This window comes from Chiloscyllium plagiosum, unplaced genomic scaffold (genome assembly GCF_037043375.1).
Source record: "Chiloscyllium plagiosum isolate Xiang-an unplaced genomic scaffold, Cpla_swu_hap1 HiC_scaffold_4, whole genome shotgun sequence".
Taxonomy (NCBI): domain Eukaryota; kingdom Metazoa; phylum Chordata; class Chondrichthyes; order Orectolobiformes; family Hemiscylliidae; genus Chiloscyllium; species Chiloscyllium plagiosum.
This window is the reverse complement of record NW_028270142.1, coordinates 141,229,143-141,256,880: the sequence shown is the minus strand read 5'-3', so window position 1 is coordinate 141,256,880 and position 27,738 is coordinate 141,229,143. Positions and strand designations below refer to the sequence as shown.

Below are 27,738 nucleotides of genomic sequence, written 5' to 3'. Positions count from 1 at the left end.
TTGTTCCAGAGATGGCCTGATCACAAGCAGGTCGGTCGGTCGAAAAGGAGGTTGGGAATGTTACACCATCTAGACCAAGGTGTGAGGACAAAGGGTTGTAGTAATGTGCTGTGCTGATGACACTTGTACTCCGGAAACATCCTGAGGTGAAGCCTGTTGGATTGGATTTCTAACCTACCCTGTGTGAATAATTACCAGCGCTTTACGGAACTGAGCAGTGCATCTGAACAGACATTCTACATTTGCCCTTAACATAAAGAAAAAGGTAACGCCTAGGCTACCTGCTTAAAATATTTTGAGGGAGTCTGGTCTGCTCCACAGCAAACTGGGCACTTGTCGGGATCAAAATCCCTAATTCCAGGTGTGCTTTAGGATTGTTAGGCACAAAGGTGCTGGGCAGTAGGTGTTACTAACTTTTGTTTCGGGTGTTGAATTTGGTTGGCTTAAACAGGGTGTGCCTTCTGTAGTAATGGCTCTTTTGGGCACCAAGCATTTTCTGGGGCTGGAAGAAGTCACCATGGGGAGTCACGTGGGTGTATCATGTACCTTTGTTGCATTAACTGCTTAAAGTGAAGTTGATGTCTCATTTTGCATGGTAATTCATTTTGAATCAACTATAATTTGTATTCCGGGTAAAGTAAAATTTAGGTTAAATGGCAGCACGGTGGCTCAGTGGTTAGCACTGCTGCCTCACAGCGCCAGGGACCCAGGTTCAATTCCATCCTCGGGCAACTGTCTGTGTGGAGTTTGCACATTCTCCCCGTGTCTGCATCGATTTCCTCCGGTGCACTGGTTTCCTCCCACAGTCCAAAGATGTGCAGGTCAGGGTGGATTGGCCATGCCAAATTTCCCATAGTGTTCAGGGATGTTAGGTGCATTAGTTAGGAGTAAATGTAGAGTAATAGGGTAGGGGAAATGGTCTGTGTGGGTTATTCTTTGGAGGGTCAGTGGGGACCTATAGGGCGGAATAGCCTGTCTTCACACTGTAGGGATTCTATGATTCGAAAAGTTACTAAAAAGAAAAGCCTTATTGGTAATCTCCTCTTCAGCAGCTGTTTACATTGATGCAGGTGGACATTTTGATTTCCGGTCCCCCTACCTGGTTTAGGACACTCCTTTAAGTGTACAGCCCAGAATGCAACGCCACACTCCAGTTACTCACTTAAATGTTTTTATATTCACTGCTGCTATTTAGAAAGACCCAAACCGATTTGCTTTCATAGCCTCCTATTTCCCAATGTGCCTGCCTGTCAAACACTTGAAATTAATGCCCTAAATGTAGTTTGAAGTTGATCGCAGGAAAATGGTATCCAATTCACAGAGGGCCCAATGTGTAAATGAGATTTTGTATTGTGTATTGTATTTGAGATGTAAAGGTGCCAGTGTTGGACTGAGGTGGACGAGGTCAGAAGTCAGATGACATCAGGTTACAGTCCAACAGGTTTATTTGAAATCGCAAGCTTTCGGAGCGCTGCTCCTTCATCAGGGGAAATCTCGACTATCACCTGGTGTCATCTGATCTTGTATGCAAGGGCACCGTTAATTTGAACGTTGGTGTTTTTCAACCCAGATGTAACAGGATGAACCTCTTAAACAAACCAGAGGCTGGGGAGTAATCTTAAAGATTTTTATCAAATCACGAGGGACACAGGGTGAATAACCAAGGTCTTTTTTTCCCCAGAGTAAATGAGAGGGGAAAGATTTAAAAAGGATCTAAGGGACAACTTTTTCACGCAGAGGATGGTATGTGTGTATGGAATGAGCTGCCAGAGGAAGTGGTGGAGGGGAGGCTGGTACAATTACAACATTCAAAACACATCTGGATAGGTAAATGAATAGGAAGAGGCAAAAGTGAGGACTGCAGATGCTGGAAATCAGAGTCTAGATTAGAGTGGTGCTGGAAAAGCACAGCAGGTCAGGCAGCATCTGAGGAGCAGGAAAATCAACATTTCGGGCAAAAGCCCTTCATCAGAACTGAAGGCAAGGACCCTCCTGGGGTGGAGAGATAAATGGGAGGGAGGGGTGGGGGTGTAGAGAAGGTAGCATAGAGTACAATAGGTGGATGGGTGTGGGGATGAAGGTGATAGGTCAGAGAAGAGGGTGGAGTGGATAAGTGGGAAGGAAGATAGGCAGGTAGGACAGGTCATGGGGACAGTGCTGAGCTGGAAGGTTGGAACTAGGGTGAGGTGGGGGGAGGGGGAATGAGGAAACTGGTGAAGACCACATTGATGCCCTGGGGTTGAAGTATTCCGAGGCTGAAGATGAGGCTTTCTCCCTCCAGGCATCAGGTGGTGAGGGAGCGGCAGTGGAGGAGGCCCAGGACCTCCATGTCCTCGGCAGAGTGGGAGGGGGAGTTGAAATGTTGGGCCACAGGACGGTGGCATTGGTTGGTGCGGGTGTCCCGGAGATGTTCCAAGCGCTTTGCTAGGAGGCGTCCAGTCTCCCCAATGTAGAGGAGACCGCATCAGGAGCAACTGATACAATAAATGATATTGGTGGATGTGCAGGTAAAACTTTGATGGATGTGGAAGGCTCCTTTGTGGCCTTGAATGGAGGTGAGGGAGGAGGTGCAGGTGCAGGTTTTGCAATTTCTGCGGTGGCAGGGGAGGGTGCCAGGATGGGAGGGTGGGTTGTAGGGGGGTGTGGCTCTGACCAGTTAGTCACGGAGGGAACGGTCTTTGCAGAAAACAGATAGGGATGGGAAGGGAAATATATCCATTTGGAGGTGGCAGAAATGTCGTCGGATGATGCGGTTTATGTGAAGGTTGGTGAGGTTAAAGATGAGGACCAGGGGGTTCTGTCCTTGTTACGGTTGGAGGGGTGGGGTTTGAAGGCGGAGGGGTGGGATGTGGATGAGATGCGTTGGAGGGCATCTTTAACCACGTGGGAAGGGAAATTGCGGCCTCTAAAGAAGGAGGCCATCTGGTGTGTTCTGTGGTGGAACTGGTCCTCCTGGGAGCAGATCCGGCGGAGGCGGAGGAATTGGAAATACGGGATGGGATTTTTGCAAGAGGTAGGGTGGGAAGAGATGTAATCCAGGTAGCTGTGGGAGTCGGTGGGTTTGTAAAAAAAATGTCAGTGTCAAATCGCTCGTCATTGATGGAGATGAAGAGGTCCAGGAAGGGGAAGGAGTTGTCAGAGATGGTCGAGGTAAATTTAAGGTCAGGGTGGAATGTGTTGGTGAAGTTGATGAATTGCTCAACCTCCTCGCGGGAGCACGATGTGGCGCCAATGCAGCAGCGGAGGAAGAGATGGGGACTGGTGCCGGTATAATTACGAAAGATGGACAGTTCTACGTAGCCAACAAAGAAACAGGCGTAGCTGGGGCCCATGGCTACCGCTTTGGTCTGGAGTAAGTGGGAGGATTCGAAGGAGAAATTGTTAAGGGTGAGGACTAGCTCAGCCAAATGAATGAGAGTGTTGGTGGAAGGGTACTGCTGGGGACATTGGGAGAGGAAGAAATGGAGGACTTGGAGGCCCTGGTCATGGTGAATGGAGGTGTAGAGGGAGTGGATATCCATGGTGAAGATGAAGCGTTGGGGGCCAGGGAAACGGAAGTCTTGGAGGAGGTGGAGGGCGTGGGTGGTGTCTCGGACATATGTGGAGAATTCCTGGACTGGGGGGGGATAGGACAGTATCAAGGTAGGTGGAGATAAGTTCGGTGGGGCAGGAGCAAGCTGAGACAATGGGTCGGCCAGGGTGGTCAGGCTTGTGGATCTTGGGAAGGAGGTAGAACCGGGCAGTGCGGGGTTCCCGGACTATGAGGTTGGAAGCTGTGGGTGGGAGATCCCCTGAGGTGATGAGGTTGTGTATGGTCTGGGAGATGATGGTTTGGTGATGGGGGGTTGGGGTCATGGTCGAGGGGGCGGTAGGAGGAAGTGTCTTCGAGTTGGCGTCTGGCTTCAGTGGTGTAGAGGTCAGTGCGCCAGACTACCACTGCGCCCACTTTGACCGCTGGCTTGATGGTGAGGTCGGGATTCGAGCAGAGGGAGTGGAGGGCTGCGCTTTGTGAGGGTGAGAGGCTGGAGTGGGGGAGGGGGGTAGACAGGTTGAGGCAGTTAATGTCTCAGCGGCAGTTGGAAACGAAGAGATCAAGGGTGGGTAATAGGCCAGCACAGAGTGTCCAAGTGGATGGGGTGTGGTGGAGGCGTGTTTTTCCAGCACCACACTAATCTAGACTCATATGAATAGGGAGGGTTTAGAGGGATATGGGCCAGGTGCTGGTAAATGGGACTAGATTAATTTAGGATATCTGGTCAGCATAGATGAGTTGGACCGACAGGGCTGTTTCTGTGTTGTATATGGTCTATGAGTCTATAACATCTGCCAGAAATACATCCCTTGAACCCTTTTCATGTTGTTTCTTTTCAAGACGCTGAGTTTCTACACCTTCATTGTTGAAGCTCGTGATCTGCGAGGGAAAAGTCAAGGACTCAGTGCAACAGCATCAGCTCAGATCAGGATTTTAGATGTAAATGACAATATCCCCACTGTGGAACATTTTGAGGTAAGATTAACTCTGACATAGCTTGCTTTTTAGAAAGGCTGTTAATAAAACCGATTATGGGCAATCATTTTGAACTATGCAGAATCCTTCTTTATTTGGTATTAAGTGGTTTTAAATTGAAGCTTTCAGCACAGAAACCAGTCAGCCTGTGAGGCTCGACACCACCCAGAACAAAGCAGCTCGCTTGATTGGCACCACATCCACAAGCATCCACTCCCCCATTGCCAACGCTCAGCAGCAGCAGTGTGTCCCATCTACAAGGTGCACGGCAGAAATTCACCAAAGACCCTCAGACAGCACCTTCCAAACCCACAACCACTTCCATCTAGAAGGACAAGGGCAGCAGATACATGGGAACGCCACCCCCTACAAGTTCCTCTCCAAGCCTCTCAACATCCTGTCTTGGAAATATATTGCCGTTCCTTCAGTGTCACTGAGTCACAATCCTGGAATTCCCTCCCTAAGGGCATTGTGGGTCAACCCACAGCACATGGACTGCAGTGGTTCAAGAAGGCAGCTCACCCCCACCTTCTCAAGGGGCAACTAGGGTAATAAATGCTGGGCCCAGTCAGTGAGACCCCTGTCCCATGAATGAGTAAAACCAAACTGCTCCATCCCAGTGTTTATACTGTACACGCGCGTCCTCACTTATCTCTTCATCTCATCCCAAAAACAAATCCTTCTCTTTTCTCCCTTGTGTGTTTGCTATATTCCTCGTAAAAAAAATCTCTGCCCTTCCCCTCAACCACTTCCCGCAGTAGGCACCATGTTCCATGTATTCCCCTCTCTCTGGGTAGAGGGGTTTACCCTGAACTCCTGATTGGATTAATCAGTGATTTTGCATATTGATGGCCCCAAATCTTGCGGTCACCCAACCCAGGAGTGGAAACATGTCCTTTACGCCTTGGGACGTGTTGTTACTTCAAAGGTGCTATATGAATGTAAGTTGAAGTTTGTGTTGTCAACTCTATCAGACTAATTCAGAGCATTTTAAAACCCCGCTCGGGTCACTCCTGTGTTTTTGTTTATTTATTTTCATTCTGTGCAGTGGACACCCAAAAGGGAAATTCACAGCTCCAGGAATCCTTTAGAATTATTAAACCCTTTCCCATAACCCTCGTCAACCTGTTAAAGTTGTGATCTTGCACTCTTTTGATGTTCCCCATTTTAATCAGCCTCGTTTTAACATCATAAATAACATTACTGCTGTTCCCTGCATTGCACGAAATTTTAGTATCCTCCGAATTTTAACATGTGTTTTTGTTTCTCCTCCCCGTTCTATCTTCTCAGCTGTATAGTTTTGTCAGTTGTGGTAAGAGTGTCTCCAGATCCAGAATGGTCTCTTCTGACTCTGGTTCTGTGCGACCCAAGGTTATACAGAGAAGCACAGCCTTTCTCTATGTTTTAAAATGGATTTTCAGCTGGAGTCATACCATCATAATTTGCGTTTAACCTGAAAGGGATAATTGACACTGTAAGGTAGGGTCCACCTATCAGGATCCTAGGTGCAGCTGAGCACAGAATATTAATGTGTCTCTGCTGGTGCTTGTAATGTCTCTCCAATTTGTTGCTTTGTTGCTAAGTCACTAATTATAATGTGTACAGGGCAACCCCCCCCCCCCCTTTTTCCGTGAAATTGTTTTCCACGGTTTCACTTACTCACGGTTTTCCACAGTCGGAACATATAAAAGAGAACATTCCAGAACCAGAACTAAGAGGTTGCTGGGTAGGTACGTTTCCCATTTAAATCTGCATTAGGTTCTGAACATAACCCCACAGGTACTGTATTGACTCTTACCATGAACTTAATGCTTTACAAGAGATGTCTACATCTCAGATTTAATGTTATGAGCCATAAAGTGCAATGAAATCTCTGTTGACTGGCAATGCCAGGTGACACCAACAGCATAGAAAATAGGAGCAGGAGTTGGCCATTCAGCCCTTCCCACCTGTTCTGCTATTCAATCAATATGATCATGGCTGATCATCCAACTCAATAGCCTGTTTCTGCTTTTCCCCCATGCCATTTGATTCGTTTAGCCCTACACGCTCTACCTAACTCCTTCTTGAAAACATTCAGTATTTTGGCCTCAACTGCTTCCTGTAGCAGAGAATCCCATAGGCTTCCCCACTCTCTGGGTGAAAACATTTCTCCTCAGCTCAATCTGAAATGGCCTACCCTGTATCCTTAGACTGTGATATCTGGTTTTGAACTCACTGACCACCAGGAACATCCTTCCTGTGTTTATCCTGTCCAGTCCTGTTAGCAACTTAGTGTTTTCTGTGAGATCCCTCGCTCATTTTTGTAATCTCCAGTAAACCGGTTTCTAACCAAGCCAGACCCCACCTTATCCCCATATTTCCCATGGCTAACCCACCTAGCCTGCACATTCCTGGACACTTTGCGTCAATTTAGCTTGGCCAATCCACCTAACCCACACATCATTGGACTGTGGGAGGAAACCAGAGCACTCAGAGTAAACCGACACTCACGCCAGGAGAACATGCGGAGTCTACATACCGTCGCCTGAGGGCGGAATTGAACCCGGGTCCCTGGCGCTGTGAGGCAACAGTGCTAACCACTGAGTCACTTGTAGGTTAGACCAATATGAATAAGAATGACTGATGGGAATGTACCTGCTAATTCCCACCATTCTAATCAGCTGTCCACTCAGTCAGAAGCCATTACAATAAAACCACTGATTTGTTCCGAGAAAGTTATTTTCAATTAAGCAAATTTTTATATTTTCTTTTTCAGTATGAAATGCATGTGCAAGAAAATGTGAAAAATATTGAAGTGATACGCATAAAGGTGATAGATAAGGATGAAAAGTTCAGCGATAATTGGGTGGCGCAGTTTGATATTATTGAAGGCAATGAAGCCGAATATTTCAGGATTGAAGTCGATAATCGAACCAACGAGGGAATTTTGATTGTTCACAAGGTGAAGTTGTAAACCACATTTACTTGATTTTGTTTCCTGGGATTTGAGCGTCAGTGTTAACACTGCCCCACCCCTAATTGCCCTTGAACTGAGGCCATTTCAGAGTCAACCATATTGCTGTGGAGTCACATGTAGGCCAGATCAGGTAAAGTTTCATAACATCCTTCATACAGCAGAGAGACCAGAACTGCTTGCAGTATTCCAAAAGTGGCCTATCCAATCTCCTGTAACATGACCTCCCAACTCCTATACTCAATGCTCTGACCAATAAAGGAAAGCATACCAAACGCCTTCTTCACTATCCTATCTACCTGTGACTCCACTTTCAAGGAGCTATGAACCTGCACTCCAAGGTCTCTTTGTTCAGCAACATTCCCTAGGACCTTACCATTAAGTGTATGCCCGAAACATTAATTCTCCTGCTCCTCGGCTGCTGCTCGACCAGCTGTGTCTTTCCAGCAACTCTGATCTCCAGTATCTGCAGTCCTCACTTTCTCCAAGTGTATCAGTCCTGCCCTGATTTGCCTTTCCAAAATGCAACACCTCACATTTATCGAAATTAAACTCCATCTGCCACTCCTCGACCCATCGGTCCATCTGAGGCAGGCCATTCATGTGTGATGTCAGGAAACACTTGTTCAAACTAAGGGAAGTAGAAACTGAAAGTGGAAGTGCTACTGAGGCTGCGGTCAGCTGACCATTGCAAAACCTGGGTAGATATTTAAGGAAAAGTGTTAAAGTCTGATGAATGAACCAAGGTGTGTGGAGTTAAGATACAGTTCAGCCCCAGCCTTGACAAAATGATGGAAGAGACTGAAGGCGCTGAAAGGCTTTCTCTTTTTTTTTCCCCATGTTTGTAAATACAACTGAATAATAAAATAATAGAATTTATAGCATAAATAGAGGCCATTCAACCGATCATGTCTGTGCTAGCTCTCAAAGTAGCTACCCAGCTGGGCCCAGTCTCTAGCTCTAACTCCCATGATGCCATTGATCACTTCTATTCAGATTTGGTCTGAAGTTTTGAATTTCCTCCTGTTTTCAGAAACAAGATCAGAAGTTGCTGGAAAAGCTCAGCGGGTCTGGCAGCATCTATGGAGAGAAATCACAGTTAATATTTCGGGTCCAGTAACCTTTCATTGGACCTGAGTTCTGAGGGTCAGTGGAGTCTGATTTCTCTCCACAGACACGGCCAGACCTGCGGAGCTTTTCCAACAACACCTGCTCTTCTTTCTGTTTGACAACATCCGCGGTTCTCTCGGTTTTTATTTCTCCTGTTTTCACTGGGTCGCAATTACATGGCCTTCTCTTCCACCCTGTCCAGGAACTGAACTATGAAGAAATGGAAGTGGTGAATTTATTAATTCGGGTCCGTAACAAGGCACCATTCCACAGCTCCGTTTCTTCAACCAGCATCGTAAGGCCTATTAAAGTAAAACTCATTGTGGACGACGTGAAAGAAGGTTTTGAATTTCGACCCTCAAGATGGATGGTATCAGTGAAAGAAACTACCACTGGTACAATAGTCCATGAAGTGCTCGGAAAGTATCCTGCTGTTAGTGCTGACACTGGCAAGCAGAGCAAGATGACCAAGTAAGAATTTGGTTCTGTCGCTATTTGTGTAGCTTCTGTTTTAAAATAAAATGCCTCTAGCCAAAACTTCACCTGTATTTTACGACATTACACGAGGGGTGGCACAGTGGTTAGCACTGCTGCCTCACAGCACCAGAGACCAGGGTTCAATTCCCGCCTCAGGCGACTGACTGTGTGGAGTTTGCACATTCTCCCCGTGTCTGCGTGGGTTTCCTCCGGGTGCTCCGGTTTCCTCCCACAGTCCAAAAATGTACAGGTTAGGTGAATTGGCCATGCTAAATTGTTAAGGGGTAAATGTAGGGGAATGAGTCTGGGTGGGTTGCGCTTCGGCGGGTTGGTGTGGACTTGTTGGGCTGAACGGCTGGTTTCCGCACTGTAAGTAATCTAATCGAATCTAATTTGCGACAGGTATGCCAAGGATGTTGACGTAGCTAACTGGTTAGTGATTAATCCGGACACTGGGGAGGTTACCTTCAATGGCGTTCCTGATCGAGAGTCAAAGCATGTGATTAATGGGACGTACTCTGCAACCATATTGGCCATAAACAACGAACGTAAGTGGATAAAGAAATATTATCTCGAATTTTAACGTGTATCCATAAACAAAGGTGTGGAGGTGGACAAAGTCAGAAGTCAAACAACACTAGGTTATAGTCCAACAGGTTTATTTGAAATCAGATAAACCCTGGTTGCAGTGGGTGGCATGGTGACTCAGTTGTTAGGACTGCAGCCTCACAGCGCCAGGGACTTGGGTTCAATTCCTGCCTCTGGCAACTGTCTGTATGGAGTTTGCACATTCTCCCTGTGTCTGCGTGGGTTTCCTCCGGGTGCTCCGGTTTCCTCCGGGTGCTCCGGTTTCCTCCCACAATCCAAAAATATGCAGGCGAGGTGAATTGGCCATGCTAAATTGCCCCAGTGCATTAGGGGAATGGGTTTGGGTGGATTACTCTTCAGAGGGTCGGTGTGGACGTGTTGGGCCGAATGTAGGTAATCTAATCTGTTGGGCTGTAACCTGGTGTCATGTAATTTCTGACTCAATAAACAGGTAAAATCACCATAGCTTTACCAGACCATAAGCCACTCTCAGTTGAGGGACAATGGGCAGTGTTTTTATCTGAGGGTGAACACACCTCAGGGGCAGGGAGAGGTAGAGAAGGAGAGTCCTCCATGTTAACCTCAGCCCGCGGGGGAATTGAACCCACAGTCAGAGTCACTGTCTGCATTACAAACAAGCCATCCAGCCAACTGATCCAACCTGCTCCCTTTAATATGCACTAAAATGCTAAAATGAAATCAAATTATTACAGGTGATCGCAGATAAAAATAGAAAGTGCTGGAGAAACAGATCTCTGTGGAGAGAGAAATAGAGTTAACGTTTGAGTCTGATATGACTCTTTTCTGTAACTTAAGAAAATAGTACACTGTTTAAATTCTATTTCTGCTTCGGTGGTATCACCATCTCTGACTAGCATTACTATCTCACCAAAGTTTATAGGATGGCACTAATTAAATCAGATATCTATTGATAAACTGGTCCAATAATATTAGATTTATGAATGGAAATGATTTGGGGATGGCTTTTGATAATGTCTAGAGATGAGGCTGTGATTGTTTCTTGTTCCAGGTCCTTTAGAAAGGAAAATTGTTGATACATTGTCTTGGAAACATGCAACACTCACGCCATGCTTGTTTATAACATGGCAGTATGTTTTAGGTGGTCAGCTATAAGGTTTAAAATAAGTTTACTATCTTACATTCTCGAGGAGAAATTTGTTCCACATGACACTGAGTGTATGGACTTTTCTACTAGTCACAAACTCAGCATTACAAGTTGATTGTTTAGGACTGAAGTGCAGAGAAGTTAATTCATCTAAACTGTTGTGAATCTTTCACTATATTTGAGGCTGGAGCAGAGAGACCCTCGGACCAGGGGTTGTAGCTGTCACTCTTCAAGCTCTTGTGATCAATTCTCTTATTGACTGAAGAAATTCTGAGATATTGTCTGTTTTGGGAGTTAACTTGAAGGCTTTGTCCTTGTTTAGTGATAAATTGTTCATCTCTTTTATTGGAGATGAAATCCAGTCCACATTTCAGCCGCTGCATTGTGGACACCTCAAGAGTTTATATCCTTGTGATTTCATGACAAGTGTTTCAGGACATGTGTTTTGTCGCAAAATGTGGTTTTGTTGTAAATCTGAGCATTGTTTTCACTCCTCTGCCTTTGTCTTTCCTTTTGCAGGTCGCCCTGCCTCAACATCCACAGGAACCATTGTGATTAGAGTGCAAGATGCTAATGACCATCGGCCAAACTTTGTAGATTTAAATCCGTGTATATGCAGCAATGCAAAGTCATTGACCCTCACTGCCTTCGATGCAGATGGTCCTCCGTATGGAGCCCCTTTCCAGTTTAATCTAAATTCTAATAAGAAATGGAAATTGGGTCATACTAATGGTAAGACATGATGGTAACCCGAGTTTGAGGAGAATTATTTTTCTTAAAGAATCTTTGTTGGCTATCTTAGTGTAGGTGATGGCACAGCGGTGATGTCACTGGCTTTGCAAACTGTATAGTCCCAGGCTAATGCTCTGGGGACACAGGTTCAAATCCCAACAGAGCTGCTCGTGGGAATAAAAATTCACTTTGTAAAATCTGGAGTTAAAATTATCCCAATAATGATGCCCACAAAACTATCACTGATTTGTTCCAAAAATGTATCTGGTTCACTCATCCTTTTCAGGAGGGAAATCTGCTGTCCTTACCTGGTCTGGCTTACATGTGACTCCAGACCCACAGCGATTGGATTGACTCTTAACTGCCCTCTGATAAACCGCTCAGTTCAATGAGCAGCTGGAGATGGACCAGTTCTGAACTGGCCCTGCCTGACGTGTACACAGCCCATTGCAAAAACAAACAAAATATTCCCTCAGCAAACGCATTTGAATCCTGATCCTAACCCGATGGATTCCTAGAAACGTGAACACGTGTATTAGGAGCAAGAGTAGGACACTCAGCCCCCTGAGCATGTTCGGCCATGCTATAAGATGGTGGTTGGTCTGATTGTAACCTCAAATCCCTGCTTCTACATGTCCTTTTGAGTGGTATTTTTTAGTTTGTACGGACTCTCCATTCGACTGAAATGTCTCATCTCATTGTGCTCCATTGAACTTTACCTGCCACCTATCTGACAACTCTACCAACTTGTCAATGTCCTTCAGAACTTTGTATGTTGTCCTCCTTACAATGCTCTGAAGTCTTGTGTTCTGTGCAATCTTTGAAACTGTCTACTGCACACCAAGATCACACCAATATATATTAAAAAAAAAACCAGGGTCCCAATACTGACCGCTGGGGAACGTCACCAAAAACCTTCCTCCAGCCTGAACAGTATCCATTGTCGATTACTCTCTGTTCCCTGTCATTCAGCCAACTGTGTCCATAATGCCTGTTTTATTCCATGACCTCACCACTCTGTTGTGTGGCACTATTCCGACCTTCAATATAACATCTTAAGTGTTGGAACTCTTAATGATCCTTCAGTTGAGTGATAGAGAATGGCTCAAGTTCTTATTTTCATAACAATTTGACTTTGTAGGTTAAAACCAAAGTGAATTTTCAAACCTTTCATTCCATCAGGCAACGTTAGATTTCATGCCGAATGCTCCACCTTGTCAAGATGGTTACAAGTCATGTGTTTAGCAATTAAGCTTTTAATTATCCAACATTTTACTTATGCATTTATGTTTAAGGAAGATTTTGATATAATTCTTAGGACTAAAGGGATCAAATGGTATGGGAAGAAAGCAGGAACAGGGGACTGAGTTGGATGATCAGCCATGATCATGTTGAATGGTAAAGCAGGCTTGAAGGGCTGAATGGCCTACTCCTGCTCCTGGTTTCTTTATTCCTGTGTAAATGTGAAAAGCCCTTCTTACTTATTTATTCACAGATTGGGAGTATTGCTGGCTAGACCAACCCAAACTGCCTTTGAGAAGGTGGGGGTGAGCTGCCTTCTTGAACTGCTGCAGTCCATGTGCTGTAGGTAGACCCACAATGTCCCTTAGGGAGGGAATTCCAGGATTCTGACCGGGTGACAGTGAAGGAACAGTGATATATTTCCAAATCGGGATGATGGTTCACTGGGAGGGGGTGATGCTCCTATGTAACTGCTGCCCTTGACCTTTGATGTAGTAGTGGTCAATGCTATGGTCCCTATGACTAACACTTTCAATCCTTTCTTTAAAGCAACTAGCATGCAGCTGATTCCCATCGGAGATTTGTGGCCTGGAATATTTACCGTACCAATATCAATCAAAGATAACGATGGCAATGGACATTTGGTAAACCTCAATGTTCACGTCACTGATTGCCATGAGGTCAACATGTGCAGAGCAGAGAAATTATTCCAATCATCAAAGGCATATCTCGGTGCTGCTGCTGTGGGTCTCATGGTGCTGGCCTTACTGCTGCTCCTGCGTAAGTATGAAATGACTGATAGCCCACAGCTATCATTGTAACTCGGTGCGCCAGACCAAAATTGATCTTTCTGCGGCTGGGTTTCAAAACCATCATCCACTGGCTTGTCCAATCTCACGACTCAGAATCAGGTCGGTCAGCCCTTCATATCTGTGCTTCCTCTTTGAACGATCTTTGTAGTTCGTCTTGCTCCCCCACCGTTCCACAAATGTGTCCTTCTCAAAGTGTTGAAATCCAGCAAACTTTAGAATAACCAGGAGTGTGTTGGTTGATCAAATATTCCAGTTAATCAAGAGGTCCATAAAATCTGTGTAAAAACACACACTAAGTAACAGAAATGTAATGCAGGGGGTATACACATCACTGTTAGACTTTATTCTACATAAATCACTTAAATAAGTGATACACATGCATATATTAAATATTATATAATTGTAAATCACAAATAACAATGCAACTTAACCTTAAATAAACCTTAGCAGCGAGCCTTCTCACTCACACCCTCGCCTGACCACTCGGAGATGGCCACAATGCAATAAACTTCCAGTATCTCAAGAGCGCCAGTTCCGCCTTGGGCAGCACGGTGGCACAGTGGTTAGCACTGCTGCCTCACAGCGCCAGGGAGCCGGGTTCAATTCCCGCCTCGGGCAACTGTCTGCGTGGCGTTTGCCCATTCTCCCCGTGTCTGCGTGGGTTTCCTCCGGGTGCTCCGATTTCCTCCCACAGTCCAAAAATAAATTGGCCATGATAAATTGCCCGTAGTGTTAGGTGAAGGGGTAAATGTAGGGTTGCTCTTTGGAGGGTTGGTGTGGACTTTGTTGGGCCTAAGGGCCTGTTTCCACACTAAGTAATCTAATCTAAAGTGCCTGTTGAAACAAACTTTGCTGTATTTCCTGAAACCCCTGTTGCACCTACTCCCCCATTCTTGATCATTCCAACTTAGTCATAGAGATGTGCAGCATGGAAACTGACCCTTCGGTCCAACCCATCCATGCCAACCAGGTATCCCAACCCAATCTAGGTTGATGTGTATTGTGAACTCTCGACCCACTTTGTCCCCACAGGATAAATATTCCAGGCCACAAATCTCTTTGGCCTTGCATTGATCTCACCCCTCTCCTCCCACCCCAGCACTGGCTCCTCTGCTATTCAGCCGACTGCATCCAGAAGAATGTCCAGCGATGGTTTCTCTTCACCCTCCTGCAAAGGCTTGAAGGAAGCAATGGCCTTGACACTCAGCGAGTAACCAGAGCAGCACGCTAATCTTCCAAAGTCACGAGTTCAAATCCTCTTGTGTCAGGCAATGGTTCTGAAGGAGTTAAATGTTTGTGTAAAACTGAGCTCCACCCAATCTGACAATGTCACATTGTCTTCAGTTGGAAGCAGTGTTGAGCTCTCAAAGGCAGCAGGGAAGCCTCAGTACTTAGGCCTGACTAATTCCGTGTGAACTGTACCCATTGCTATCATGCAACCAATCATCTTGACAGGCAAGACAAGCCCCTCTTCTGTTTAGAATTAGCTTTAGACTTGGGCACTGTTTGGACTTACCTCTATCACTAATAATTATTGAGGACTTAAACTCAGCAGAAAGCAAGGAGAACTTGGAGACAGGCTTACTTCTACCCCCTTGCACCTTTCATAGGTTTGGGGACCCAAGTAAAGAATTATTAGCCCAGTTGAAAAGAGGTACACGCTTTGTCATCCAGAACACATCAGGACACATGCAAGAATGCAATATTTTCAAATGATTACAACAAGTTATACTACATGAGAACAGGGGTGTTGATTGGCCAAGGAGAAATTGTAGGCTTCTGGGTGATCCAGAAGAGTTGCAAGGCTGAAACATGTTCCTTTAGTTTGCAGAGAATGTGTCCCTGAATACAAATATATGCCTTTCCTGGTGAGTGTAAATGAGACACAAGACCAGCTCAACTGCTTGTCTAAAATTGGCTTGTTTGTGTAGCTATTAATACATTGTTCAGCAAATTCTGCCCAATTGCTGAGACATGTCTTGCTTTGGGTTTTGTGAGCACAGGCTGGTTAAGTTCAGTCTGCCCCCTACCCACACATGGAGGGACTGGCTGTTTGATCCAATCATTTATTTCTTGTTGTTTATATAAAATTATAGTTTAATATCATAGTTGGGTAATCGTGGCTGAACTGTATAAATTGTGACTCCACAGTTGTTCCTTTGCTGCTCCTGTTTTGTCAATGTGCCGGTGGAATGGGGAGAAAAGGCTTCTTTGTGATACCACCCGAGCCTGTGGGATCCCTTGGCAAAAGCAACTTTGAAGGTGGCGGGCCTGTCGATACGGTTTGTATTCTGCATCATTTCAACTCCACACTTCGACTTTCGCCAGTTGTAGCAAACCAAGCCTTCTCCAATAAAGGGTACTGGAGGAACGGTAACACCATTGCCAAGTTGTCTGGGGGCTTAGAGCAATGCTCTTGGGGTGGGGGAAGGGCTCTGGGTGTAGGGTAGGTAAGGGTGTGGGTATGGGCTTGGGGGCTCTGGGTGGTGGGGGAGGGGCTCTGGGTGTAGGGGAGGGGCTCTGGGTGCGAGGGAAGGGCTCTGGGTGCGAGGGAGGGGCTCTGGGAGTGGAGGAATGGTTCTGGGTATGAGGGAGGGGCTCTGGGTGCAGGCTTTGAGAAGGGCTCTGGGTGTGGGGTGGAGGCTGGGGAAGTGTATATTATCAGTGACAGCTGTGGGTGAGGGCTCACCCTGGATTGTGGTATTAGGTTGGGTCGGGGTGGTGTCAGGGTGGGGTTAATTGATGAAGAGGTTTTGTTGAGACCGGTGTGATCAAATCGCCCTGTGTTGGGGTGAGTAACATTACGTGGGCCAACGTGAATATTTCCCTATTCCGAATCTGCACCAAAAACGATCCTATTCCTTATCCATTTTAGGCAGCTACTAAACGACTGCTTCATATTTCCGTGTCAATCTTAGATGAGTGATGCCATGAATTTGCTGTCAGTTCATTAGTTGCTGTTGGTATTTGTGCCCATTATGTGCAGAATACATATTTATTAAGAAATTAATACCAATTATCTTTTGAAAGTCATCTATGTGGTTCATGGCTTTTTAAAGATTTTTTTAAATCAAGCAGTTCAGAAGCTCAAGGAAACTAAGCTTTTTTGCTCAGAGGTAGGGACACTACCACTCTGCCATTGTAACCTCCTGCACCTTTATTAAACTGAGCTCACAGACAACTTGGAATGGAGAATAAATGCTAGCCCATTCACAACATCTTATCATGTGAGCGCATTAAAAAGCAAACGAAAGACATAAAGCAAGAGTATTGGGCCATTTGGCCCATTGAGTCTCTCTGTTATTGAACATGATAATGGTTTGATGATTCATCTCAACTCTACTTTCCCACCTCCTCCCGACATCCTCTGAGACACAAAGGTCTGTTTATCCCGGTTTTAAATATCTGCACAAACCTCCCCGTCTCTGTCTCTGTCTCTGTCTCTGTCTCTGTCTCTGTCTCTGTCTCTGTCTCTGTCTCTGTCTCTGTCTCTCACACACTCACACACACACTCACACACACACTCACACACACTCACACTCACACTCACACACACTCTCACACACACTCTCACACACACTCTCACACACTCACACTCTCACACTCTCACACTCTCACACTCTCACACTCTCACACTCTCACACTCTCACACTCTCACACTCTCACACTCTCACACACTCTCACTCACACACTCACACACACGAAATTGCAAAGGTTTGCAATCCTTTGAATGAAGTATTGTTTCCAATCTCAGTCCCTTTTCCCTGAGACAGTGCCCCTGTGTTTTAAATTCCCCTGCTGGGTGGGTGATGGAGAGGGCATCAGCCCCCTCAGTCAAATCTCTTCAGAACTTAGACTATTTCAGTGAGATCACCTCTCATGCACCTAAACTGCAGAGAACATAAAGTCACCTCACCGTAGAGCAACCCATCCTACATCCCTGGGACCAGAATTCACTTGGTTCTTGTTTGTAACTCTGTCTGATTGTTGGTGCATTTATGGCACTAATGCCTATTGTAAGTCATGAACGTGTTTAATTTTGTCAAATACAGATGGTGCCAATCCTTTCTCCTGACAATACAGTGGGAATGGGTCAACGAGCAGAAGGATTTGCTGCAGTAGGAGCTGGAGGAAGTGGCCTTATAGGTTCTGGTAATTTCGTGGAATCTGGTGGTGTCGTGGGATCTAGTGGCATGGATTGGAAGTCTGAGAAACAGATGATGTTGGAGGAGGAAGCTTACGAAACAGGTTCGAGTCGATTGGTTTCCATTCAGGACAGGAAAGTTCAGTATGATGTCTTTGGAAGATCAGCAGGGGTTCCAACTTGGAGTCAATTGTCATCTGGTGGAAAACTGTGGGAAGGTTCTTGTAAGGCTTTCATCGAGCAATACATCAGCAAGGTACGCAGTGGTCATCCCATCGTAACCACACAAACCACCTTCGCGGTGTAGCGTGCTCCAAACATCTGATATGGCAAGGGAGCAAGTCAACTGGACAGTAATAGTATTCATGAACAGGAGGTGGCCCATTGTGGCCATCCTAGCCCTCTGAATGGCCTACCAATCTGTCCCACTTTCCTACAGTTTCCCCATATTAATGTATCAGTTCAACTCCCTTTTGTGAGCTACCATCATATTCCAATTCCACTTCCCTTTCAGGCGGAAGATTGTGAATAAAAAGAAATGTTTTACCTTCATCCTCTTCTTGTCTGGTAATATGTTGGAGCAGGTTCAGTGGAGGTGTTCAAGATGGCATTGGATAGTTTTTGAGCAGGAATGATGGGCAGGGTTATGGGAAAAAGGCAAGAGATTGGCAGTAAATAATGGAGTTAGTACAGGTATGTGGACTGTATGGCCTGCTGCACCACAAAATTCTGTGATTATGGGAATTGTTCCTGTACATCTGAATGACCCATTATCCCTCTGTGTTTGATCTCCACTGGTTAATGTCGAACACTTGCTGAAAATAGTCCAGTTTCCTCAATGATCCCTGGATGAGCTTGGCTTTAGCTCCATCGAGGAAGATTTACCACATTAGAATTCTGTATTGTGCCTTTGCTGGTTCAGTCAGGAGCTGTCATTGCCTCTCGGTCACAACATTTCAGGTTCATGTCTCTCCTCAGGGAATGAGTCAAGGCTGATACTCCTCTGCAGTACCAAAGGAGAGCTGTAATGTCTCAACTTACAAGTGAGATGCCATGACAAGGTCCCATCCTGCTCAGGTGGATGTGAAAGATCCCATTCTATCTCAAAGAAGTGCAGGGGTATCCTGGCTACAATATATATGCCTCAGTCAGACGTTACAGCAAACTTTCCTTTTACTAATTTGCTGTTTCAGAGGTTTAGATTAGATTACATTACAGTGTGGAAACAGGCCCTTCGGCCCAACAAGTCCACACTGACCCGCCAAAGCGTAACCCACCCATACCCTTACCTAACACTACGGGCAATTTAGCATGGCCAATTCACCTGACCTGCACATCTTTGGACTGTGGGAGGAAACCGGAGCACTCGGAGGAAACCCACGCAGACACGGGGAGAACATGCAAACTCCACACAGTCAGTCGCCTGAGTCGGGAATTGAACCCGGGTCTCTGGTGCTGTGAGGCAGCAGTGCTAACCACTGTGCCACCGTGCACAGAGCAATGGAGGCAATAGAGCAATGGAATTTATTCAAGGCTGAGCTAGATAGATTTTAACAAAAAAGAGGGAGTCCAACTTTAGAGCTGCGACTGGGGAAGTCAAGGTGGTTTTGCCAAGCAACTGGAATTGAGGCTCCAGTCAGGACAGCCATGACCTTTTTTTGATTTGGAGGTTCCGGTGCTGGGCTGGGTGGACAAAGTTAAATATTACACAACACCAGGTTATAGTCCAACAGGTTTAATTGGAAACATTAGCTTTCGGAGCGACACTCCTTCATATACTTATACTTCACAGCCACCTGATGAAGGAGCGGTGCTCCGAAAGCCAGTGCTTCCAAAGAAACATGGTGGACTATAACCTGGTGTTGTGTGATTTTTAACTATGATCTTTTTGAATGCTGGAGCAGGGTCAATGGGCTGAATGGTCTACTTTTGCTTGTACAACATCCAATCATGTGGGTCTATTGAACTTTAAGCAGCAGTGATGTTTCCTACATTATAATAATGGCCACATTTCCAAAGTGCACCATTGGCCGCGTAATGTTTTATAACATCAGTCAGCCGACTGTAGATGCCTGAGACGTGCTGCCAAGGGGAGGTGGTAGAAGCGGGTATCTTAGCAAAGTTGAAGAGGCATTTAGAGAGACACAGGAATAGACAGGGAATAGAGGGATATGGACCATGAACATGATGGCCAACTGTTATTACCACTGGATTGTTAATCCAGAGATCCAGGTAATGTCTTGGGGACCCGGATTCAAATCCCACCACAGCAGTTAGTGGAATTTGGCCTCAATAAAAATCAGAAATTAAGATTCTAATGATCACCAGGAATCCATTGTCAGTTCACTCCTGCCCTTGAGGGAAGGAAATTGCCATCCTTACCTGGTCAGAGACAAAGAAACTACAGATGCTGGAATCCAAGTTAGACAAGCAGGAGTCTGAAGGAACACAGCAAGCCAGGCAGCATTAGGAGGTGGAGAAGTCAACATTTCGGGTGTAACCCTTTCTCAGAACTAGGGGGGTGGGTCTAAGGGGGGCCTGCAAATACAGGGGGGCTGGTGGAGGCGGGGCAGGGTGGTGAGGTAGTGATAGGTGAACACAGGTAGAGGGGACGAGCTGGTTGGTCAATGGGAGGATTTATCTAACCATCCCCTCAGCTCATGGCCTCATTCCTGATGAAGGGCATTTTGCCCGAAATGTTGATCTTTCTGCTCCTCGGATGCTGCCTGACCTGCTGTGCTTTTCCAGAACCACACTCTCAACTTTAATCTCCAGCATCTGCAGTCCTCACTTTCGCCTGGTCAATGGGAGGAATGAATCCAGTTGTAGCTGGAAGGAGGGGTCAGTCAGAGGAATGGAAAGGAGGGGGAGGGGCTGGGAAGGGAGTCAGGGGATGGATGAGAAGGGTATTTGAAATTGGGGAACTCTATGTTGAGTCCTCTGGACTGTCAGCTGCCCAGTTGGAAGATGAGGTGTTATTGCTCCAATTTGCAGTCTGATTCGCTGTGGCAATGGAGTAGGCCAAGAATAGTCATGTCGGAAAGGGAACGGGAAGGGGAATTAAAATGGGAGGTCAGTTCGGCCCCTGTGGGATCCTGAGTTTATGTTTGGTCTCCCCTATGGTCTTCTCTACATCGATTGTGGGAAAAACCCAGCTGGTTCACTAATATTCCTTAGGGAAGGAAGCTGTCAACCTTACCTGGTCTGGTGTACATGTGACTCCAGACCCACAGTATCATGGTTGACACTTCACTGCCCTCTAGACAATTAGGGATGGGCAATAAATGCCGGTCTGGCCATTGACACCCACATCCTGGGAATGATATAAAAAGATGGGATTCATATAGAATAGCACCGTGATTCGACAGACAAATGATGTGTTGTGATGTTCCACAACAAAAATAATACTCCTTACTGCCTTAAACTGTTAACAGCAACATTAGACTGGTCGCCTTGCTCAAATTTACAGAAAATGGATGTAAACCCTAACCCTAATCCCTAATTCCAACCCTAATATCTCATGCATGCACCATGTTGCACCTTATTGTCAGATAAGTATTTAATCCAAGTTGTTCTAATGTTATCTGGGTCCTCTTGTGTTTCAGAAGTTGGTCCCCGAAACAGAATGGGAATCTCACTCAGTGCGTGATGTCTTGCTGGTGTACGCCGATGAAGGGAAGAACTCTCCTGTCGGTTCCCTTGGTAGTTGTAGCTGCATTGAGGATGCTGTCAGAGATGATTCCTTCCTGAATGACCTGGACTCAAAGTTCAGAACCCTCGCTGAGATCTGTGAGAGTCGCCACTCGGTGTTCGTCAAATCCAGCTCCCGCGCATCGTCGGGGTCCACTGATGCCCTAATCCAGCAGAGCAACGAGGCGAAAGAGGGGTCCGTCTGGAAGGAGACTGTAAAGCTATCGAGTGCAACCCAGGAGGCACAAGAAACACCCGTTCAGAAACACATTGTGGTGACCACAACCATCAGTCCCTGTGGGGAGGTCATGCCTGGAGTGACTGACCCCACATTAATCCAAAGGATGGCAATGGCAAATGCCCGATCAGGCATTGAGGATCTGCAGGGTGTCACTGACCCAACGTCAGGCCACAAAGCATCCAAATTTAATCTGGGCGTGGATCACGTCGACGGAACAGTTCCATCCTTCTCCCAAATGCCCATTGTCCAAAAGAGTGTGGTAGTGACCAGATCGGTCAAGTCAGGCACGAGGGAAACACAACCCATGATCACCGAGCCATCGTTTGGATCAGTACCCGCAGTTGCGAAGAATGTGGTCTTGACCAGATCAGTTGATACCTGCGCAGGGGCGATGCAAGGCAGCTCCACTGATCCATCCCTGGGTCAGGCCTCTCTCAGGCAGCAGCACGTGCGGGTGACTCGGTCAGTTCATTCGGGAAAGGGAGAGATGCAAGGCATGGCCACTGACCCGTCCACTGGTCGGGTGCCGGTGATCCAGAAAAATGTGGTGGTGGGTGGATCGCTCCGTTCAGGAACGGGAGGAATCCAAGGCATTGCCTTGGAGCCAGCAATTGCAAAAGATTTGGTTACGGGTCCCTTTGGTGGTGGGACGTACAGTTCTGTTAAAAAAGTAACCAAAACTGTACAGTTATTACAGGAATAGGCATTTTGTACAATCAAATACATTTTAGCTAACAATATCACTGGAGGGGAGATGTTCTGAAAGAACATAGGAAGTAGGAGGAGGCCATTCAGCCCCTCGAGCCTATCCCACTGTTTAATTTGATCATGGCTGATTTCATCTTGGCCTCAACTCCACATTCCTGCCCCCATAACCCTTCAACCCATTGCTAATTAAAAATCCGATTAAAATCCAGAAATAGGATAGTGTGATTACCCCCCTCGAGCCTCCGTACAAAGCCCATTGGGACCTCTCATACCCCAGAGCAACACAAATCTCAAACCAAGAAGCATACGCTAAGACCAAAGAGCCAGAAACTAAAACTAAACCCAAGAAATCAGCTCAGTTTAGGTCATTTTAAAGACTGGCAGATTTTTAGAAGCGTCATATATTTTCTGGCAAACACACGTATTAATGTAATGGCCCTTTGTTTTTGTTAGAATTAAGTGCACAAATAATTCCACAGTACACGTAGAAATCCACTTACGTTGGCTTGTCAATAGTCAGTTTCTTGTTTGACCAAAGTAGCTAAACATTTTAAAGTTGGTCAAACAAAGAGGGTATGGAGGTTTCTTTTTTTAAATTATCATATGTATTTGTCACTCTTTATCTACTTTTATCACTCCTGAGAAACGAGATAAATTCATTTGTTTACATTCTTGATGTTATATTTCTAGCTCCAGATCTGACAAAATTATATCCTTTTTTGCAAGAATCATTTAAATGTTGTCATATTATTTAAATACACTCAGTTGTTTCAAAATATAGAGTCATAGAGATGTACAGCACTGAAACAGACCCTTCAGTCCAACTCGTCCATGCTGACCAGATACCCACATTAATCTAGTCCCACCTGCCAGCACCCGGCCTATATCCCTCCAAACCCTTCCTATTCATATACCCATCCAGATGCCTTTTAAATGTTGCAATTGTACCAGCCTCCACCACTTCCTCTGGCAGCTCATTCCACACACACACATCACCCTCTGTGAGAAAAAGTTGCCCCTTAGTTGCCTGCATTTATTGCCCATCCCTAACAGTCCAGGGAGTAGTTAAGAGTCAATCTCATTGCCATGGGTCTGGAGTCACGTGTAGACCAGACCAGTTAAGGATGGCAGTTTTCCCTTCCTAAAGGACATTATTGGACGAGATGAGTTTTTGTTTAAATGACCATTCAATAGTTCCATGCTCACTTTTGATGATAGTGGCTCTTTCTTCCAGATTTGTTTAATTCATTGAGTTCAAATTCTCCAACTGCAATGATGAGGTGAGAATTCAAGATGAGATCAGGGATGTGTTGGTTAGGGGGATTTATATAGGGCAGCACAGTGGCTCAGTGGTTAGCACTGCTGCCTCACAGCACCAGGGTCCCAGGTTCGATTCCAGCCTCGGGTGACTGTCTGTTTGGAGTTTGCACATTCTCCCAGTGTCTGCGTGGGTTTCCTCCGGGTGCTCTGGTTTCCTCCCACAGTCCAAAGATGTGCAGGTTAGGTGAATTGGCCATGCTAAATTGCCCATAGTGTCAGGGGCATTAGTCATAGGTAAATAGGTCTGGGTGGGTTACTCTTTGTGGGCGGCACGGTGGCACAGTGGTTAGCACTGCTGCCTCACAGCGCCAGAGACCCAGGTTCCATTCCCGCCTCAGGCGACTGACTGTCTGGAGTTTGCACATTCTCCCCGTGTCTGCGTGGGTTTCCTCCGGGTGCTCCGGTTTCCTCCCACAGTCCAAAAATGTGCAGGTCAGGTGAATTGGCCAGGCTAAATTGCCCGTAGTGTTAGGTGCAGGGGTAAATGTAGGGGAATAGGTCTGGGTGGATTACTCTTCGGCGGGTCGGTGTGGACTTGTTGGGACTAAGGGCCTGTTTCCACACTGTAAAGTAATCTAATCTAATCTAATCTAGCCATGGATAATGCAGGTTTATGGGGTTCAGGTAGGGGGGGGGGGGGGCTGGGTGGGATACTCTTTGGAGGGTTGGTGTGTAACTCAATGGGCTGAATGGCCTGCTTCCGCACTATAGCAATTCTGGGATTCTATGCCGAGTCTAGTAACACAAACACTCCGGTGTCATACTCCTCCTGTTGCAAGTACTCTCTGCTTCAAGCTTCTCCAGTCAGAAAGGTGAAGCTCTTGAGTAAACTTTCCTTGATGTAATTGGTGTGAAGACTGCTTCTGACCTTGATAACTTTCTCTTGCCTTTTCTCATGAACTCTCTCATTGGAAAGTGTGAGTGTCTCATAAGACCATAAGATCTAGGAACAGAATTAGGCCCTTCAGCCCATCAAGCCTGCTTCGCCATTCAATCCTGCCTGATACATTTCTCAAGCCAAACCTATCTGTGCGTAATTTTGTTTTAACATCGTGGGGGTCGCTATCGTTGTCTGTATGACCTTGATGGTTTTCTTATCATGATGACGTGTTGAGCCATGGTGATTGGGATCACCTCATCTTTGCCATGGACAGTGAGAGAGACGGTCTTTCATAAGACTGGTCAATCATCGAGCATCTTTTGGACCATACTTCATCCAGCCTCTCACGCTCATCTTGCTGTTATTGGTGGCTTGACCAAAAGCAAGGGACAACCGATGGCATTGCCCAAAGAATTCTGGGAGTGTATGCACGCATGAGCCTCTTCATCTCGTCGAGGCAGTGTTCCATCGAAGCTATTTTGGTTGCCGTATTGGGAACTTCGTTGACTAATTTGTGTCCCTACAAACGGGCACTTCGTGGTGAGGTTCAGAGGTCCTCAAGTTAAGAAAGCACCTTGCAATTCCAATTCCCTAGTCAAGCCCTGACAAACATACAGAAAGACTGAACATATTGGGGCCATGTTGTGTGGAAAAGGGAAGGCTAATAGGTGATCCAGTAAATATAATTAAAGGATTTGACAGGAGCTGTGAAGAAGGCCATCAAAGCAAAAGCAGCAAATAAACAAGATGAGTGTAGTACGGTGGCTCAGTGGTTAGCACTACTGCCTCACAGCGCCAGGGACCCAGGTTTGATTCCAGCCTCGGATTACTGTCTGTGTGGAGTTAGCACGCTCTCCCAGTGTCTGCGTGGGTTTGCTCCGGTTTCCTCCCACTGTTCAAAAATGTGCAGGTTGGGTGGATTGGCCATGGGAAATTACCCCGTAGTGCCCAGGCACATGTAGGTTAGGTGGATTGGCCATGGGAAATTGCCTAGGCACATGCAGGCTGGGTGGATTGGCCATGGAAAATTGCCCAGGCACATGCAGGCTGGGTGGATTGGCCATGGGAAATTGCCCAGGCACATGCAGGCTGGGTGGATTGGCCATGGGAAATTGCCCAGGCACATGCAGGCTGGGTGGATTGGCCATGGGAAATTGCCCAGGCACATGCAGGCTGGGTGGATTGGCCATGGGAAATGTGGAGTTTATGGGGCTGGGTGTGGATGGGATGCTCTTTGGAGGTTTGGTGTGGGCTGAATGGCCTCTTTACATGCTGAATGGATTCTATGATCACACATTATCATCTTTTATTAGCTGAAGGAATTCATGAAAAGTTTCTTTAGGACCGTTAGGCTCTAGAAAGTCAACGCTGTGGAGACTCGTTGGGGGACCATAGCTTACAAACAGATGCTGGATTAGCACACGATGCAGAAAGAATTGGGAGGTTATGTTGATGAAATGAGATGAAGTGCTCCATTGTGTTAATGGACTGGTTTTGTGCTGTGCAGCTCTGTGTAATGGAACTGCCTTTAGTCAATCGATTTAAGTCTCGAGATGATCATAATGTATTTAAAATGTGGGTTGTCTCAAGATGGGCTGTAGTCGTTGGCCCCTCTTGCAGACTGTGAAACATTATGACAGCATCTCCAATGTGTTTTTTTTCTACGATGGTGAAATTAAATGTACCTCAATGTCAATCAAATGACCTCATGAGGATCATGGGCACTGCCTACTTCCTGTTTAAATCTCAGAGATTTAAAAAAAATATTATAGTGCAAAATTTGTAAGAGAAACAGTGGTATTGAATGATTTTGCTGATGGTGGGGTTATAGGGTAGGGGGTTGGATCTGGGTGGGATGCTTTTCAGAGGGTTGGTGTGGACACAATGGGCCAAATGGCCTCTTTCCACACTGTAAGGAGCCTGTGATTCTGAATACACATCGCTGTCTCCATTAACGCATCCCAGAGCACTTCATCCATCAACCTTATGACTGTGGTAAAGTTTAATCTTCTGGTTGGAAATATTAACTGTGTTCTGAGGAATGTCATAATGCAAAATTGCCATAGGTGACTTTTATGGGACCTTTAAACTTTCTTAATGAGAACAATATATGTTGAATAGACTATAGTGAATATTCTATGGTAGTTGTGTTAATATTAAATAAAAATCAAAATAATGTGCTTCTCCATTAGAGTTTGATACACTGTGTGTAAGGAAGTAAAAGTTTTCTAGAAATTACTGAACTTTTCTCTCATCTCTACATTAGATTTTGTCTGAGTAACTTCAGTTTGCATGTTGCTTTGTACCAATTTGGTAAACCTAAGTTTAAGGTTTTATTGATCCTCAGTCAAAAATGGTGCAGGCAGTTAATTGTATTCTGTAAATAAAACAGAAATGAACAATCTAACTGTGATCTTCTCTGAAAGTATTTTAAAGAGGTTGCATTGTAAGTTTCAATGTTGCGCTGAAAATAAAGGGTTTTTTAATATTGTGTGCGAAAACAAATTCTTTTGGCAAGTTTAGTCATAAATTCACTGATGTGACATATAACTTCCCTGTTGCAATTAGGAAATGCTTTCTAAAAGTGACTGATGGTTATATTAAATGCAAATGCTTAGTTTTAATCACAAGCATAAGGAACATAGGAACAGGAGGAGGCCATTTAGCCCCTCGAGCATTTTGTACCATTCAATGAGCTCATGGCTGATCTGCGGCCGAACTCCATATCCCTCCCTTTGGCCCATATCCCTTAATATATGTATCTCAGATTTAAAATTAACAAGTGATCCGGCATCAACTGCCATTTGTGGAAGAGAGTTCCCAACCTCCACCACCGTTTGTGGAAAAGCTTCTTAACATCTCTCCTGAACCATCGGGCCCTAATTCTCAGACTAATTCTGTCAGAAATGAAATAATATTCAATAAACACTAACAAGTCCCACAGAGAATTCAGTACAACCTGTTACCCAGACAGTAGGGCAAATGTGGACTGTGCTACCACAGGGAGTGGTCGAGGTGAAAACATTAAAACATAGACAGTCGGATCAGGAGGAGGCCAGTCGGCCCTTCGAGCCTGCTCCGCCATTCAATATGATCATGGCTGACCATCCAACTCAGTCCCTTGTTCCTGCTTTCTCCCCATTCCCTTTGACCCCTTTAACCCTAAGAAGTCCTTCTTGAAAACATTTAAATGCTTTGGTCCCAA

General features: G+C 45.7%; 1 protein-coding gene across 1 annotated transcript in view; it reads left to right on the top strand.

Moving 5' to 3' along the window:
* The window catches only part of LOC122548763 (desmoglein-2-like), an 89,603-nt gene extending 62,579 nt beyond the window's left edge, over positions 1-27,024 (top strand). Inside the window, exons 9-17 of the mRNA XM_087985882.1 lie at positions 4,373-4,507; positions 7,266-7,451; positions 8,776-9,044; positions 9,453-9,598; positions 11,284-11,496; positions 13,288-13,518; positions 15,702-15,832; positions 17,603-17,950; positions 21,300-27,024. Of these exons, the coding sequence (XP_087842008.1) occupies positions 4,373-4,507; positions 7,266-7,451; positions 8,776-9,044; positions 9,453-9,598; positions 11,284-11,496; positions 13,288-13,518; positions 15,702-15,832; positions 17,603-17,950; positions 21,300-22,328 (2,688 nt within the window). The 3' untranslated portion in view covers positions 22,329-27,024. The remainder of the gene's footprint in view (positions 1-4,372; positions 4,508-7,265; positions 7,452-8,775; positions 9,045-9,452; positions 9,599-11,283; positions 11,497-13,287; positions 13,519-15,701; positions 15,833-17,602; positions 17,951-21,299) is intronic.
* The last annotated feature ends 714 nt before the right edge of the window (positions 27,025-27,738 follow it).